Source organism: Mus caroli, chromosome 1 (genome assembly GCF_900094665.2).
Source record: "Mus caroli chromosome 1, CAROLI_EIJ_v1.1, whole genome shotgun sequence".
Taxonomy (NCBI): Eukaryota; Metazoa; Chordata; class Mammalia; order Rodentia; family Muridae; genus Mus; species Mus caroli.
The window spans coordinates 62,057,229-62,076,762 of record NC_034570.1 but is presented as its reverse complement, the minus strand read 5'-3'; the positions used below and the strand labels follow the sequence as shown (position 1 = coordinate 62,076,762).

At 36.0% G+C, this 19,534-nt stretch overlaps 1 protein-coding gene across 6 annotated transcripts in view; it reads left to right on the top strand.

Annotated features, from left to right (window-relative positions):
* Erbb4 (erb-b2 receptor tyrosine kinase 4) overlaps positions 1-19,534 on the top strand; it is a 1,013,423-nt gene that overhangs the window by 714,188 nt on the left and 279,701 nt on the right. For all 6 annotated transcript variants that reach the window (XM_021186126.2, XM_021185960.2, XM_021186207.2 and 3 more), the window contains exons 6-10: positions 989-1,107; positions 3,700-3,841; positions 6,449-6,562; positions 11,145-11,271; positions 19,370-19,443. In XM_021186126.2, coding sequence (XP_021041785.1) covers positions 989-1,107; positions 3,700-3,841; positions 6,449-6,562; positions 11,145-11,271; positions 19,370-19,443 — 576 coding nt within the window. The remainder of the gene's footprint in view (positions 1-988; positions 1,108-3,699; positions 3,842-6,448; positions 6,563-11,144; positions 11,272-19,369; positions 19,444-19,534) is intronic.

Sequence of the window (19,534 nt, the reverse complement as noted above, 5' to 3'; positions counted from 1 at the left end):
TCCAACTGCTCCACATCCCACACCTACACCCCACCACACCCTGTCTCCACACAGATGACCCCCATCCTCCACTCCATCTGACCTCTAAACTCCCTAGGGCCTTCAGTCTCTTGAGGGTTAAGTGCATCATCTATGATTGAACATAGACCAATGAACATAGAACATTTCAATTAATGAAATGTTGCCTAACAGCCCCCTCCAAGAAATTGCACATGGATCTTCCATTTTTCTTTGCCCATCAGATCTGATCCCCATCATAATCCCAACACAATTCTTCAAAGACATGGAAAAAGGAATTCTCAAATTCATCTGGAAAAGCAAAAACCCCAGAATAGTGAAAACAATTTTTAATGATAAGAGAACAGCTGGGGGAATAACCATCTTCAACCTCAAGCTTTACTACAGAGCAATAGTGATAAAAACTGCATGGTATTGATAAAGAGACAGACATGTTGATCAATGGGATAGAACTGAAGACCCAGAAATAAAACCACACACTTACGTCACTTGATCTTTGACAAAGACGCCAAAAATATACAATGGAAAAAAGAAAGCATTTTCAGTAAATGGTGCTGGTCTAACTGACTGTCTGTATATAGAATATTGCTTTTATCATGTTTAGGTATGGGCCGCAAATTCCTGATCTTTCCAAGACTTTTATCATGAATGAGTGTTAAATTTGAGAGCACTGTCTTCCTAAGAAAGTATTTTGCTTTGCTTTAGTCACTTCACTGCTCATTAAATTATTGCTGAACCCCAAATAATTATATATAATATGCATATTATATATATACATATATAGTTATATATAGTTATACACACATATAAAACTTTGTACTCCTAATTATAGACTTAATTAATTAAATTTTTTTCTGATTTAGTCATTACTATTTGAAATAAAATGTTATCCAAGAACATGTATTGTTATTAAAAATTTAATTCTGTCAGTGGATGGCTTTGGTTAAGGCCTCATCTCTGTCTTCTACAGTGACCAGAACTGTGTGTGCTGAACAGTGTGATGGCAGGTGCTATGGACCCTACGTTAGTGACTGCTGTCATCGAGAATGTGCTGGAGGCTGCTCAGGACCAAAGGACACTGACTGCTTTGTATGTCTAGGTTCTCTCTTTCTTCTTAATGTCTGAATCAGACTCACTCACATTGAATATTTAACACTAGATTTTATTATGTCTTGTTCTTTATTAGTTGAAAAAGTGCTGTGCCATTCTACCAGGCATTCTACCAATGAGGTTGTCTATTGATTAAACAGAATTAGTTTGTGCCAGTTTAATCAGTCCTGCATTTCTGATATAATTTATAAGTGAAGTGACTGTTTTGGAAAGCATGAATAAGAACATGCTTTAAGAAATTGAATATTGTTTCCCTACCTTCTAGGCTTACTGCTTTAGTATTGAGTTCAATGAGTGAAGAAAGCTTGTTCTTGAATATATCAATTTCAAGGTTATATCAGAAGAATCTATGCATTTAAATATTTTTCATTTTGCTGTGCTAAAAAACTTATATTATTCTGTATTTAAAATTAAGAAAAGCACATTAAAATCTCTTTATGTGATAGTATGAATGTTTTATGTTTTTGAAGAGGTTATTTTTATTTAAAAAAGCAACATTCATAGCTTCATTGACATTTTTAAATTATATTTTATATTACATCCTTGATATAATTTTTTGTTCTTTTGATAGGTAATTTTATGAGTGATAATACACTCATTCATAAATCATAATTCTATTTAATTTTATCTAAAATGAGAAACAATGCACTTTTATCTTTGAGAATGAGCACACTTTAATCTATCTCTAAAATATTCTAAAAATACAGGTCAGAAATTTATTTTGTTCCACCAAATACATATTAAAATTGAAAATTTTAATTACTGAGACTTTGTCTAATAAGCAGAATAAAAAATAGAACACTAATGCTATAGCTAGTTGTTGCTTGAGTCATAAGAATTCTAAGAGGCTTAACATGTCTGATATGATTCTATAGTGAAACAAAACTATATATGGTTAAAGGGGATCAAACAAAGAATAGAGAGGGGACACATGTTAAGTATCCAAGGAAGAGCCTTGGCAGCCAAACTGAGGGCCCTTTCTTGTCTGTCATCAGCATAGAGAGGGGAGAACAAAGCTTGATTTTAAAGACATTGCACACTGCAGGTGTTGCATTAATGATTCCAGAGCCAGAGTGGTGGTAAACAGTAGAAAAGCCTTTCCCTGTAGGATGTGGCACTGTGCCTTTTCACTTGTATTATTGTGATAAGCAGTACCAGGTGCTCTTGAGAGCTCTCGTTTCATTACTATATTGGAATGGTCCAGTGATTATACTTTGGCATTTAATACAGAATGTTCATGAATGCCAGCCTGAGGCTTTGGTGTAAGTTTATATCGTGCTTGTGTGTTATCTGGAAGGTAAATTCCTCGGGCTTGTATCCCCTTGTTTCAAAGCAGTCTATGTACAGTGCATATCAATGCAGAAACTGTTTTAGCTATTCAGATATATGAACACATGATGTTTTGTGGTTATAAATTAAAACTTCCTAAGTTTTCTAGATTGCTTTTTAATAGAGCCTTCCTATGAAATGTCATCTTAGTAAATAATGTATCATTGGTGGATCTTGCTTTGATTATGCACCTTGTAGACCATCATCAGAGAATTTTCGTCTTGTGATAAAGTGTTTGCTGAAACAACAATTGATGAAGCAAATGTTGTGAGGAAAGTGAATAAATTAATTCTTATTAATAACCATTTCACAATTTATAATGAAGTGTAAAACACAGCTTTGACTCATGGTAGCTCTTTTTCAAGCTCTCAATTATTCATAAGAGAGTTTTATTTCTTAATTAAAAGAGTTAGGTTGTCCCTATATTTGTTAGTCAAATGATTATGTGTACATTGTTTTGATATCTCAGGTAGGAAAATTTTCTCAAGTGAATTTGAAAATATCAATGATGAAAAGACATTTGAAGGCAAATGTATGTTAGCAAAACAGAGATGCCTTTTGAACGTGTTGGGTACAGGAAAAGATGTACCATCATAAAAAGTGGCATCATTTGATTTAAACCTTACCTCTTCACATTTTACCTTTATAATCACTTCAGTTTCCCTGGTGACTCCTGATATACAGGTAAATAAATGACTATCACTATGTTTCCTATTGTAGAATGAAGATAGGTGTATATTACATATCATACCATGCACAAACTCACCAACCACATTCTCCAAAATAAAATCCTTACCTACAGAACTGGAAACTCAAGCTGATTGTAAAGACTGAACTTACATGTTCTAAGTCAGTGCAAATTCAAATAATCTGTCACAACTGTCTATGTTCAATATTATAAACCAATTCTCAATATAAAACTGTTTATTATAAATATGTGTTTTGTGTTTGTGTGTATATGTCATATACACATATTTATACATATATGTATACATATATACACATGAATGTTACTCTATGTGAAGAGCAGTAATACAGCTGGTAATATATATATAGACACAAAAGAGGATGAGAGGCTGATGCACAGTTAAAGTCACAGTGACTTCAATTTATCAGTTTGGGCAGAATTTTTAAAATTGAAATATTATAGATAAAAGAGTACATGTCACAAAACCATGATGGTAGTGTTTGATTGACAAGTATGTAGGAAAGCTGTTTACAAATGTATCTGCTGTGTTGCAGGCCTGCATGAACTTCAATGACAGTGGAGCCTGTGTTACTCAGTGTCCCCAAACATTTGTCTACAATCCAACCACCTTTCAACTGGAACACAACTTCAATGCAAAGTACACGTATGGAGCATTCTGTGTTAAGAAATGTCCACGTAAGTGATACATTAAGACATGTCAAATGATTAGAGCTCTACCTGAAAAATGAGAGGCTTCATATATGATCATTTAATTTGAAGCTTGAAATTAAACACGGTAAATTATTTTACATTGGCTATGGATCCTATCATTCATATATCTCAAAAAAAAAAAAAGAGAGAAAAAGAGTGATAAACATGTTTAAGTTACTCCCCTGAAGTCATAACAAGGCGGTGCCAGGCTTGAAGTTACAGTGGAGGGGAACAGATTCCTAAACCCTGATCATTTTCTTTATACCTTGGGTTTTCAACACATGGTGTTGTTTCTCAGAAAAGGTCAATTTTGACAGTAGGCTGTCTTATAAATAAGGTCAGATTCTGATAATATTGGCTTTATGCATACATTTATTGCTGATTATTTACTTATACTAGAATATATGCCATAACAATTTAATATGGGATATCTAAGAAACTGATAACACGTTAGAGATTCAAGAAGACCATCGTTACTTTGACGACATGTTAAATAGTATATGTGATCATATAAATAAATAACATTTGTTTAAACACCCCTAAAAGTGGAGCTTTAGAAGCTATAGACTTTAAATGAGGTAGTTAGAATGTCCTTCTTTCTGGCCACTTTAAAACACTTCACTGTTTTTCTAATGTAACATTAAGACCTGTACACTGCTCTATGGACCTAGATTGCCAAACTATAACTATCTTTGGATTGTTTGGTCATTTACTGTCTAAACATGGGTCTACACTGCCCACCTCAGCATTCTGAAATCTAAAAACTCTTAACTTGTTGAAAAAATGGAAGAAAGGCCAGGCTTCAGTGCATCTTATACTATTTGAGTAGGGGGTTGATGGCAAATAACTTGAAATCCCAAATATTGTATACAGACAGAATTGTATGCATTCCTTGTATTAGTTACTTTGTGTTGCCATGATAAAACTGCCCGACAGAAAGAACCTAAGAGGGAAAAAGGAAAAATGTTTCTCCTGGTGTCAGAGATTTCAGAGAGCAGATTCCTCAGATTCCTCAGAAAGCAGGAAAGGGATTGAGCTCATGGTGGAGGAGCTTATGGCAAAGACTCTTGTATTGAGACTGGAAAAAATCAGGTGGGTGTGACCCTCCAAAGCCTTGTATAATAATCTACTTCCAACTCACAATGCCTACCTTTGAAAGCATCCACAAGCACAGGCAGAACCTTAAGGCCAAGTGTTTAAAGTACGATATTGTAGGGCCCATTGTTGATTACTATCCATACCCTTCTTCTACCTTAAGTCCCATGCATCTTCTGCATTTTCTCATAATGCAAGCTAGTACTCTTGAGCCTCCCTTTTCTTCATATAAAGTCACCGGACTGCTAGTAACTACATAGAAAATGTGTACCTTGTATCTCACTTGACTTCTTCCACTACCTTGGCTGAGTACTCTCCTTTCATCTCCATGTTGTGTTGACTCTTCATAAAAGTATAAATTTATCACTCCAAATAAAGACAGTATGTTGATCACACTGACAAAACAAAAACAAAAACCAACAACAACAACAAAAACAAACAACAAACAACAAACAAACAAACAAACAAAAAACAACAGCCCAGACCCATGACTAGATTCTCTATCTCTATCACGTCTGAAATTCATTTCAGAAGCTATTTGTTAATTGGTATATAATCCCATGCCATAGACAGTATGTCTTGACTCTGAAAGCCTAGAGGTCTTGGATAGATTTAACTAGATGAGGCTTCATAAATCTCTGGGGCATTTCCCCAAACAATAGATGAAATATTAAACAGGAAATTAGATCATAAGGCCCATCAAGCAGAATTACTAGAACCACATGTCTTTTCTGCTTTGGGCTTGCAGCATGTTTGGAATCTTTCATGTTATTGTATATATGTCAAGGGTAGTATTTAGGGAAGGTTGCTACATTTCAAGCCAGACTACTCTTGCAAGCATTATGTTGTCCCTCCATTTCTGTAGATGCAGTGATTTAATTTTTATTGAAAGAGAAATTCTTAGCATTTCAGAGGTTACTGATCCCCTAAGCATGTTACCATGTCTAAGTAATACTATGCTGCTTGCCTAACTGTACACCTTTGCTAACATGCTATCTGTCAAATTTTCACTGCGGATCAGAAAGTTTTGGTGGCACTCCTATAAAACATTGGACTCATTTTGAACATTAGCTCTTGGATTTGAAGTACACTCTCTTGATCCAAGGAGGTTTAACTCAAGTGTCACTTTTGCTTCATGAACCTGAAGTATTTTAGACTTCCAACTTGCATAATGTCATGAAATGAAGAATCATTAAGGAACAGGAACTAAATGTAATGTGGTTTCCTAAGTCTATAAAAGAAATAATTCTTTCTTGGGGCAATTCAGAATGTGGATCAGTAGGCCATCAGACACTCATGCATAAAACACACCACCCTTGGATCGGAGTGCGTGCATTGAAGATGTTGTTTCAGGTTCCAGTGTTTAGGGATGCATGTGGTTCAGAGGAAGGGTCATAAACATTATCAATCATGCTAACAATTTTTAAGCATAATCTATCTCCTTTGTAACATGATCATAAACCATTACTGCTTATTTGATTTCTTTTTAAACATCAGATAACTTCGTGGTAGATTCCAGTTCTTGTGTACGAGCCTGCCCTAGTTCTAAGATGGAAGTAGAAGAAAATGGGATTAAAATGTGTAAGCCTTGCACCGATATTTGCCCCAAAGGTGAGTGATTCTTCCGTGCATTGGGTTGCAACAGGTATTTACCAAAAGCTTCTCTGCACCTCTTTATTGTTGTTGTTGTTGGTTTAGGTTTTGGTGTTTGGAAATGGGGTTTCCTTGTGTAGCTCTCCTAGAGCTCTGCTGCCCTAGAACTCGAACTGTAGAACAGTCTGGTCTAGAACTCACAGAGATCTGCCTATATTTGCCTCTAGAGGGCTGATATTAAAATTAGAGCTCTGGCTTCATATACCTTTTAATAGACCAGTGGGATTAGCTTCTCAGAAAAGTTAAATAGTGTTCATTTGTGTGTGTGTGTGTGTGTGTGTGTGTGTGTGTGTGTGTGTGCGCGCGCATTCCTCCATAGAAGAATATCTTTAAGCTGGATAAGGACAGAATTCAGATCTCTGAAATTTTAAGCTTTGAAATGAGGCTAGGTGAAGGGAAACCTCAGGATTTTAGACTACTTGCTCTTAGTGTGAATGCCTCTGTCTCTACCTCTTTCTCTTTTTATCTCTTTCTTTCTATATGTCTTTCTAACTCAAATTCAAACTGTTTTTCAAAGTAGATCCTTAGGAAACCATAGGTTGTGTAAATATGTGTGTGTGTGTATATATATATATATATATATATATATATATATATATATATATATATGATTATCCCTAGTACTACAGTACTAATATCACAATGTTTTCTATTTAATATATATTTTAATACACTATTGTTATTCAACTTTTAAATTGTAAATGATTAGTAGACCAAGAAATCATTTTACTAAAATACCAGCATTTAAAAATTAAATTGTTTTAAAATGAACATGATATAAGAAACTTTACTTGATAATATAATGTATTAATTGATAAGTCTTTATTTCAATCATACCTAGATGATGACCATATGCTGACTCTTAAATTTAAATGGAAATCTTAAAATGATTCTTTTTTCATTTATCATTATTTTATTTATTTACATTTCAAATGTTATCCCCCTTCCCAGTTTCCCCTTCACAAGCCCCCTTTCCCCTCCTCCCTCACCCATGCTTCTATTAGTGTACTCCCCATCTGTCTACCCACTCTTGCCTTAGTGCCCTAGAGTTCTCCTATCCTGAGTCATTAAGCCTCCACAGAAACAAGGGGCTCCCCTTCCAGTGATGCAAGATGAGGCAATTCTCTGCTACATATCCAGATGTAACCATGGGTAACCCATGTGTACTCTTTGTTTGGTGGTTTAGTCCTTGGGAGCCCTGGAGGTTCTGGTTGGTTGATATTATTGTTCTTCCTATATGGTTGCAAACCTCTTCAACTCCTACAATTCTTGCTTGAACTTCACAATTGGGGGTCTCTATGCTCAGTCCAATGTTTGGCTGTGTACATTCGCATCTGTATTGATCGAGCTCTGGCAGAGCCTTTCAGAGAACAATCATACCAGGCTCTTGTCAGCAAGTGTTTCTTGGCATCAGCAAAAGTGTCTGGGTTTGGTGTCAGCAGATGGGATGAATCCCTAGGTGGGACAGTCTCTGGATGGTTTTTCCTTCAGTTTCTGCTCCAGTCATTGTCCCTGTCCCTCTTTTTGACAGGAGAAATTCTGGATTAATATTTTTGAAGTGGGTGGGTGGCCCCATCCCTTAACTTGGAGCTGTGCCTATCTACTGGATATAGTCTCTACCCATTCTATCTCCCCTTTGTTGGGTATTTTAGCTAATGTCCTCCCTGTTGGGTCCTGGTAGCCTCTTGGGTCTCTGGCATCTAGGACTTTCTAGTGTCTACCCCTTGTTCCCCCTCTCCCATTGCTACAAACCTACTTTCAAATTCCTGACCCACTGTACTTCTTTTCCATCTCCTCCCATATCTGAACTGGCTCTCCATTTTCTTCCCCCTCTTTTCTCCCTCCCAGATCCTTTTCTCCCCTTCATTCCCAGAGATTATTCTCTTCCCCCTTCATTAGTTTGTGATATAGAGAAAATATTTCTATTCAGTCTCAGTAGTAAATGCTGAATAAAGAATTAATGAAAAATAATGAGCTAATGAACTGAGTAAATAGTTTTCAAATGAAAGAATACACACAGAGAGCAAATAGTTGACAAAATGTTCAGGATCTTGAGGCATGCCTATGTAACTTTTCTTCTTCTGTAGTAATTGTCTTCTTCGAAGCATGCTACCTCAGTCTGCTCACCTAGGCCTATTCTTGGAAGCTTCTAGCCTCTGTAAATCTAATCTAGGCCTAGAATGTTTACAGACTGTGAGACTTACTACTGAAAAAGCTTACCCTTTGTAGCTCTTTGTGAATTCTGGCCCAAACTCCTCTCCAAGCCGAGTGATTTAAACTGGCTTCTCTTTTGATTGAATTGCTCTGCTTGGCCTCAAACTCTAGAAATCTGTTCTCATCTTCTGGCTCCTTATTCTTGTTCTGTTTAGCCTATGTCTAGCTTGTTCTCTCTGCAACCTGTCTGTAAAATTGTCCCATTAAAAACTTCCTCAGGATTCTGCAAAATGAGCTGCCACATACTGAACTGGCATGAACTCAACTCCACTGTACTGCATCTCCCTTCACTGACTCAAATTCACTGTCTAGCACCCAGAGATCTGCATGTCTCTATCTCCTGAGTGCTGGGATTGCCTGTGCAATGACTTGACCTGAGCATTTCTTAACCTGAAACCTGATCTATTCCAGGTTGGCTTTGGAGTCAAAGATCTGCTTGTTCTGTCTCCTCAGATGAAAGGCATGTCTGTATTAAAGGTAGATCACACAGCTCCCCAGAAGATCTTTGTATGTAATCCCTCGCCAGAGCAGACATGTTATAGGATTAAAATTCCCCTACAACGCAGTCGGGAAATACATAGTAAAACTGCTTGAATGTCCTGTCTCCCAGATAGTCTGAATGCTATTATCAAATCTAATGACCAATGCTAGTCAAAAAAGGAAACCCATACCCTGCTGATGAGAATGTGAACTGGTGCAGCCACTAAGGAAATCAGTTTTAGGGTTGATCCCTCCCCTGACAAAGTATACCCTCAAAAATAGAGCTATCATATGATTCAGCTTTTATATATAACCAAGGGCATTGAAATCAGCGCAGCGTAGATACTCACACTGCCACGTGAATAGGAATCCTATTCATAATAATCACAAAATAGAACCAGCCTAGTTGTCTATCAGCAAATTAATAGATAATAAAAGTATTATATAATGAAATTTTAGACAAAGATTGTGACAAAGTTTGGAAACCAAATGAAACAAAAAATCATTATGTTAAACAAAATAAGTCAGTCTCTGAATCCGTTTTAATTGTGTATGTGGGTGTGTGTACACTAAAACAGAAGAGGGCTTAAGGTAAAGCAATGAAATATATGTAATAATGAACTAATAAGGGAAAATATATTTAAAAAACAAATGGAATCTGTCTCTCAAGTGCTGGAATAAAAGATGCATTGCACCATGCATGGTCATACAATGCATTTTGATTTTATTCTTTCTCCTCCCCACAGCTTCCCAGATCCTCTCTTTCTCCTTACCCACACAACTTCATGGGCTAATGTACATATGGATGCATAGGAGTTCTGAGGCCATTTACAAGAGTTAAACAAAATCAAGACAGACAAAATACCAGTCCAGAGAAGGGGAAGTGGATGCAAAAATCCCACCTCTAGCTCTTGTCTCTAGCTGCATATGTATCAAAAGATGGCCTAGTCGGCCATCACTGGAAAAAGAGGCCAATGGTCATGCAAACTTTATATGCCCCAGTACAGGGCCAAAAACTTTATATGCCAGGGCCAAAAAGTGGGAGTGGGTGGGTAGGGGAGTGGGGGGGGAGGGTATGGGGGACTTTTGGGATAGCATTGGAAATGTAAATGAGGAAAATACCTAATAAAAATATAAAAAAAAAACAAAGGAAAAAAATCCCACATCTAAACAGAAAGCTATTTGATACTTTTTGGAAAAGATAAAATCAGTTTTCTCCATGGAAGTGAAACTAGGTAGATTAGCCATATGCCAAGGCAGGACTGATGCTCAGGAGTAGGTAACCATCATAAATAGTCTCCATGTTTTATTATTTTTTGTATGGAGTGTGTGAGGGTGTGTGTGTACTTGGGATATTTTTATGTATTAGTGGATTTTATCTTGAGTTCAATTGTATTTTATTGAGTTCAAAGTATATGGGGGAGTGGTTAATTGAGAAAGAAGATAGAATTATAGTAAACTGATAAGGAGTAGGGTCAGAACTATTAAATTTGCTTACCATATATAATGTCATGTAGTACCAAAGTGGAAAAATAAATAAAAGTGTTGGAAATACAATAGCTGGGCATGGTGACACATTTTATTTTTAATTCTAGCACTTGATTTAATCTTAGCACTCTGGAGGCAGTGGCTGGAAGAGCTCTGAGTTCAAGGCCATCTTGGTCTACAAAGCGAGTTCTAGGACATCCAGTGCAACACAAAGCAAACTTGTCTTGAAAACCAAAAGAAAACAACAAACAACTTTGTTTTTAGAAAAACAATAAGTAATTTTATATTCAGAAATAAATGTTTTTATTGTATAATAAAAGGAAATGTAGTGATTTTACTCTGAATCTTACTTCTCTAGCATGTGATGGAATCGGCACGGGATCACTGATGTCTGCTCAGACTGTGGATTCGAGTAACATTGACAAATTCATAAACTGCACAAAGATCAATGGGAATCTCATCTTTCTTGTCACTGGGATTCATGGGTCGGTATTCAATGCTGTACAATATTGTTCTGTGAAGTGAGGGGGCAACTTATCTCTGCATGCTTGCCTTGTTGATTCATCTGGACCTAGAACAGTGCTACTTTTTCTTAAACTCTTTCCAACTGAAGCAGTAGCCAGCCAGCCAGTCGTTCTGGAGACACAACTGCATTTGGAGACCGGTTAGTATTTAGGAATAGGATGCCGATCTCTAATTCAGCTTGAATATACTTTCAGGGAAATCTAAAATCCGTAGTCTTAGGAAACCCAGGTCTTAGCATCCTAAAAGGAAACAGAAAGAAAGGAAGTACCCTTGAGTTTGCAAGGAATTGGTTCAAAACAACATATATTAAAACAAACAAACAAATAAACAAGCAAGCAAACAAAACCTTAACATGGAAAAACTTAAAGAACCTGAGTTAAAATTAACTTGAAATTCTCCTGATCTGCTTTTAAAAATTCCCTTTTTCTGATGTATTCTTATCTCTATTTTTTCTCTTATATGGGGAAATTAGTGCTACTATAAAATGGATTTTATTTTGGTAATAAAAATTGTTACATTATCTGGGGTCCTTCATTACAGAACCGCCTGCTGGCTTTAACTTGGGAAATAACTGAGTTTGTATGCTTTGTGTAATAAAAATGTCAATAGCTATACTTTGTATTTTATCTATTTGTCTATATTACTATTTAATCTCTAAACATTAGTGCTACAGGCTACAAATAAAGACTATCTCTCGCATCTTTTAATTCAACTCTTACACTGAACATATATCACATCATTTCTGGAAGCAAAATAACAGAACACATTATGAATAAATATTTCTAAATAAGAACAGCATAAACAATGGGGCAGAGTATTTATCTTCATTCAAACAAATTGTTATTTATGCTCTTGCATAAAATATCTCTATTAAAAAGGCAGTTTTTAATATGGCCCCATGTCATAACCTGTAAAAGTATACATGTATCTTCTGTCTACTGTGTTATGTTTAGACAAACCAATACTTTTTTAAAAAAATTAAGATACTAACTTCCATCTTAAAAGTTGGAAACTCTCATCCCCATCATGAATGACAATGATACGTTGAGTGACCCTCGCCATTTTGGAATGCGATCCACTCAGTTAACTTTACTAAAGTCCATGCAGCTCCTCTGAAATCATCTGTATGGTTGACATGGCATATTTAGCTCTTTGGGTAGGAGATTTGGGTCAATATTTTCGTTGTTGTTAAATAATTGAATGAGTTCATAATATCCCAAAAGGGATATATATCAATTATATTTAAAATCAAATATTCCTGTAACAAAAAGATTATCTGTTACTAATTCGAGAAATTAGATGGAGCCACTTGACACCCATTGCTTCCTTCTATGTAGAGGCTGTTTTAGTTATTTTTCCTATTACTGGTATAAGATACTCTCACAGAAGCAATTTAAGAAAGGAGAGGTTTACATTGCTTCGGTTTCAAGTTACATCTAATATGGCAAAAGGTTCAAGGCAGCAAGACTGTGAGCCAGCAGGTTACAATACATATACATACACTTACACATACATATTCACTTACACATACACATACATACACATATATTTCATATACATATACATATACATATACATATACATATACATATACATATACATATACATATACATATACATATACATATACATATACATATATATGGCTCACTCTCCTTTTTAATTCAGCCTGTAACTCCAGCCTGTAAAGCACTGCCAGCCACTTTTCAGGTTGGTCTTCCCACCAAACCAACTGGACGGAGATTATTTCTCACAAGCATATGGAGAGGCTAACATAATCTACATTATCTCTCACAGGTATACTCAGAGATCTCCTAGGTAGCTCTGTATCTTCTACCACTGATGATATTAAACATCACAGATATGATAAATGTAAGCTTCAAGCCTACAATATTTGGTACAATTTGAAAATATATGCTCATGAAGTGAATTGATTTACAGAAGTAGTTTTGGCATTATCTGGTCTAAATCATATATTCATGTGTGTGTGTGCGCGCATGTGTGTCTGTGTTTATCAAACATTTGGCATTTTTAAAGTTCAAAATAAAATCTAGAGATAATGTTCTTTCTTAGATACATGAATTTTTAAAATCATTTCAATTTCTAGATATTATTAAAACAAATATAAGAAAACTGCCCAGTGTGATTAAAAAAGATATTGAAAGAAAAATCCTCAACTTCTTTTAGAATCAAAAATGAGATTAACAAGAGATAGAGCTAGAAATCATTCTGTATAAAAAAATACAATAAGATAAATGTCATATGAGTACTTGAAGAATGATGTAGAAAATCACAAAGTAGATTTATCTCACACACACACACACACACACACACACTCTGCAAGGGTGATGAAGATTCTTTGAAACTGGGACAAAATGGCTAGGGAATTACACACGAATAATGACTCACTCTAGAGTTAGCACATCTGCGGTTGTCTTTGGTAGTGCATTTCTAAGATTGTAGGGGACAAAAGGAAATCCTTTGCTGTAAGATGATTTTAAAAGCATTGCCCTTGGGTTATTATTAAAAGCCTAATTATTGTTAAAATTAAAACATTCCTGTAAGTGCCCCAATTTCAAATGAATGAAGTGATACTACCTTCATAGATAACTTCTGTAAAAAGTTATTATAGTAGAAAAATTATGAACAGTGACCTCTCTATGGTCAAAAGTCTTCTAAATAATGTCTGTGAGAGGAAACTTGGAAAATGGGTGATTTAATTATTCTAAAAATATTATTTTAGTCTTGTTTCATTATAGAAGATTATTATGGAGTTATGCTATTAATGAGGATTTTGCATATTCATCTCTTTAGAGTAAGGTACTAGTCAACATTTAAAAACAAAACAAATAGAAATAAATGTCACAGACAATAGAGACCACGCACAGTTCATAAAACTTAAAATTCCTCATTCTGTAAGGACTATAATATCAATAATCCATTCAAGTAAAAATGAACTGCTTAGAAAAACTAATGGCGACTAGAAGTCTGAAGGTAAAAGCGTGTCTTGAAAATGAACCCCACAAAAGACAAATGAGACACCTTATGTAGGTGACCTGATTCAGACCAGCATAGAGTTTGAATCACAGCAACATGATGAATGGCATGAATGGAGCTCCATGGAGTCTCTTTCTTGACAATCATTTGCTTTTCTCGAGTGAAAGCTGGGAAATGGATTGCTAATAAATAGCTTCTCTGATTGTTTAGGTAAATAAATCAAAATGTGTTTTGATTTGTCCAGCCCCGTGCCAGTAAAATCTTAATGAATGGTACACATGGTAGGGAAAGTGGAGTGGCGAGTAGGACACAGGGAACAAAGAGTACTAAAGCTGGGGAGCAGAGAGCAACGGGAGAACCTCAGTGACCATGTCTAGTTTAGAGCTCAGAAAGGGGTTCAATTAAGAGTACTTTATGGCTCAATGTTAGTCTTTTACAGATTATCTTCAAAAAGAAATAAAGGCAAATTTTAATTTCACATGCATCATGTTTGTTAGTTTGGATGAGTATCAGCTCTTAATCATAACACTGAAACCTGGAATACTTGAAGTTAAAATGTAATACTATTGTGTCTCAAGAAAAGTATAGATGACATTTTACAAGACAAATATGAGTGAAATATGATATATCTTCCGTTCTCAGTCTCATAACAGGATGACCCATATATTCTGAAGCCTTTCCCATTCATTTCATGAAACTATGACAATAATTTCTAATCAATAGATTGAAGACATCACACACATACACACACACACACACATATCAGGGTAATAGTTTATTCAGTCTGTGTGTATGTGTGTGGGGAGAGAAAGAAAGCAGATGGAGTAGAATTTTAATATGACTATTATAAACAGTAAACTTCTGGTAAATACAATGTTTTACATACTTTCATTGGCATTACTCTCAATATTAATAGGGCCTCCTAATAGAATAATGTTATTCATTGACTTAGTTATTAAATAATGAGGTTAAAAGACATAATTAAATGATATTTTATTCAGACAGCCATTTCTATAAGAAAGTATAGGCTTGAAAAATTCCTCAGTTAAACGTTTTTATTTTAAAAGATGTAAAGAAAGGTAATTGGCATGTTCACGCCCTGGCTTTATAGTGTCTTGGCCATGAATGCAAATCCAACTCATATCCTTAATTAGAATGAAAATTACAGTCTTGCAAGAGGTCTAGAGTTATCAGAGCAATATTCCTGTCATCCTGTCTTAGCATTGTTCATGTGCATGTTTTTACAGTAAAAAAGCTGCTCACAATCAAGTTGGCACTGTGTTGCATAAACAGACTGACATGAGGAGGTTTCATGATGTGTCCCAATAGTGACAGGATAGTGCAAGTCACACCTAGGTTTCATGGCAAAAATGCCTTTCATTCAGGGGAATTGTGAGTTTGTTTTTCCTATACTGAAAGCTATTGTGAATCACCAACCAGAACAACAAGGGGCCATAATCGTCTTCTAAATGGCTCTGTGATTAGGGAGGAAAGCAATTTTAAGTTACTGTGGACCTCTGAGGACTTTAGGATGACAATCCCTAGAGGTATTTTGAAGTTGAAAAGGAGAATTTTGTGAACTTATTTTTAAGGGACTCTTGACTGTCTGATATTAAGTATATAAAATATCTGTAGTTTATTTGACTTCATGTTAATGGCCAAAATTTTTTTTAACTTCTAACAACTGAGAAGTTTTCAGTCATGAATTGGGCTAACTCCATTATTGTATGCTTGCCCTGAATTTTTATTCTTTTCTCAGTGAAGCCAGGATTTACGATTTTGTAGTCAGAATTTTACTTTCCAAGGGAGAGCAGTGTTAAAAGTCAGTTCCCCAAATTAAGGGCTTCTATTTTCTCAGATTTAAAGAGATTTTATATTAAAAGATAGATATAAAATTCAGTAGTAGAAAGGTAATTAGGAGTGATGTGAAATGTTGTATTCTGTGTATGGCATGGCTGCTTCACACGTGAACTTATAACACCTTGGTCACCTGCCCAAGACCTGCCCAACATCAAGCTAGTTAAAACATCCATCATGGACATCTGACAGGTTGCTTAGCTGAGAATATGGAGAGAGTTGATGGCTGATGGAGGAAAATGTTACTTTCTTTGGATGGATGACCTTTGGTATCTTGCCACACATTCCAGTAGATGATCCCACAACCATGTGCATATGGGCAGCTGTTGGAAGCCATCCGGCGGCTCACATGGACCAGGTTTCACCTGGGAGGCAAGCTGGGGCTGAAAAGAGAGGGGAACTGAGAGAAAAATGGGGCTAAGTCAAGATTCCTGATCAAAGCTCGAATGTTTAATAGAAAACTGTGATTATAAAGGGGGGGGGGCATCCCCTGCTACCAGCTGCAGGATAGGGTGTAGTCTATGGAATAGCTCAGGGGCCTCTAGGCAGGTAGCAGTGTCTTGAAGGAGAACATGGGCAGTGGGTGAACAATAGAGTCATCTAGTCAGGAAGGCTCCACCCTAGCTAATCTCCTTAGTGGCAACAAGGTCAAGGTCTGGATTAGCCTGCTTCAGGCTTGGGGGTTTACAGGCAGTGTTAAGTGGAGTCAGTGTATGCAAATATTTAATATAAAAAGAGGGCGTGAAGTTGATAGGTAGGAGAATGCTTTGGATGGGCTGGGGATGAAATTGGAATGAGGTTTTAGGAGTGAATAGAGTCAAGATACACTGTACACACGTATGAGATTTTCAAAGAATAAATAAATATTATTTTGAAAAAATGAAAACAAATATTTTACCATGTGTTATAATTTATTTTGCATGTATGTACCTTAGAATAATGGTAATATATTACATAACATACAAATATATGCATGTATGTGCATATATATAAATATGCACTTATGCATATATGTATGAGAGAGTGTATGTGATAGCAAGAATAAAAAGTTCAACTTTTCAAGAACTTTACATTTAAGCTTTAAGCTTTTAGGAGATATTCATTCATGTGACACTGAGAATAATCTGGATCAATAGTTTATTTTGAGTCCTAGAAAAGTGTGCTTGTAGTTTTTCAGTCTCAGCAATACACAGCATCAGAGCTTTCTACAGCATTGCACTTTAAACTACTAGTACATTGCATTGATTGCATTTTAGTTTGAAATATAATTTAATCAAGCAAAGCCTTTTTTAAAGTGATGAGATGGCCCATAGTGTGGGGTAATGTGCTGATGAAATGAGTTTAGAAAGCCAGTGTCAGGTGGTTCAAGAGATCAACATGGAATTCATAGTTGCTGAAAATAATGGTCTTTCGAAGACTACTTTCAGTGGAAGCAGTCATCATTCCCAGCAGCCATGTCATATACCTATTGGGTTGTTGGGGTATTATAAAGTACCTTGGTGGACAACCCAATTAAGATTACATTCAAAGAAATTACTGTATTTTGGATGATTTCCCACACACAAATTAGAAAGTTTCACAGATGATGCAAAGGATAAGTGGTCATAGGTAAAATGAAAATCTTTTAATTGCTATGTAATTCTAGAAAATTCTAAATTCATTCCTCTTAGAAAGTTCAGTATCTCATAGAAAGGTGATCATTGTGCATAATTTATCATCCTATGAAGATACAAAGTCTCAACAAATATTATTGTTCCTTTTAAAGTAATAAGACAAATGAAGTATATTCCTTGAATTATGCAAAGTATTATTTTAATTACTCTATTATAATGATGGGTTTAATACTCAAGTGCGCAATAATTTTTCATGGCCATTATTTACCTAAAATATTTCCTAAAAAAGAAAACTATTAGTTTTTTAGTGATAGGTTTAAAAATATGATGTGAATTTTTAAAGAAATTTCACAAGAAAGGGGTTTGCTGATGGGAATGCAAGCTGGAACAACCACTTTGGAAATCAGTTTTGCAGTTCCTCAGAAAATTGGACATAATACTACTGGAGGATCCAACAATACCACTCCTAGGCATATGCTCAAGACCATATCCATATATGTTAGAAGATACTCCAACATGTAATAAGGACACATGTTCCACTATGTTCATAACAGATGTCCCTCAACAGAGGAAGGGATACAGAAAATGTGGTACATTTACACAATGGAATGCTACTCAGCTATTAAAGACAATGAATTTATGAAATTCTTAGGCAAATGGATGGATCTGGAGGATATCATCCTGAATTAGGGTAACCCAATCACAAAAGAACAAACATGATATGAATTCACCGATAAGCGAATATTAGCCCAGAAGCTCAAAATATCGAAGATACAATTGTCAAAACACATGAAACTCAAGAAGAAGGAAGACCAAATTGTGGATAATTCGATCCTTCTTAGAAGGAGAAACAAATTACCCATGGAAGGAGTTACAGTGACAAGTGTGGAGCAGAGACTGAAGGAGTGGTCAGCCAGAGACTGCCCCACCTCGGGATCCATCCCATATACAAACACAAAACCCAGAAACTGTTGCAGATGCCAACAAAAGCTTGCTGACAGAGCCTGACATAGCTGTCTCCTGAGAGGCTCTGCCAGTGCCTGACAAATACAGAAATGGATGCTCACAGTCATTTATTGAATAGTGCATAGGGTCTGTGATGAAGGAGCTAGAGAAAGGACCCAAGGAGCTGAAGGGGTTTGCAGCCCCATAGGAGGAACAACAATATAAACTAACCAGTACACCAGAACTCCCGGGGACTAAACCACCAACCAAAGAAAACACATGGTAGGACTCATATCTCCAGCTGCATATGTAGCAGAGGATGCCCTAGTAGGTCATCAATGGGAGGAGAGGCCTTTGGTCCTGTGAAGTTTCTATGCCCCAGTATAGGGGAATGACAGGGCCAGGAAGTGGTAGTGGGTGGGTTGGTGAACAGGAGGAGGTGGGGTGGATAGGGCGTTTTCGGAGGGGAATCCAAGAAAGGGGATAACATTTGAAATGAAAATAAAGAAAATATCTAATAAAATACACTTTGTATTAAGAAATTTTCTACATCTTAAATAATATATATCTTTTTAGATGGAAGCAAATATTTTCTGTTATAAAATAATGGGTTTCAATTTGGCTGCATCTCTTCTTGATTTTGTAGAGACCCTTACAATGCTATTGATGCCATAGATCCAGAGAAACTGAATGTCTTTCGGACTGTCAGAGAAATAACAGGTACTTTTAATGATTGTGTGTGTGTGTGTGTGGGTGTGTGTGTGTGTGTGTGAGAGAGAGAGAGAGAGAGAGAGAGAGAGAGAGAGAGAGA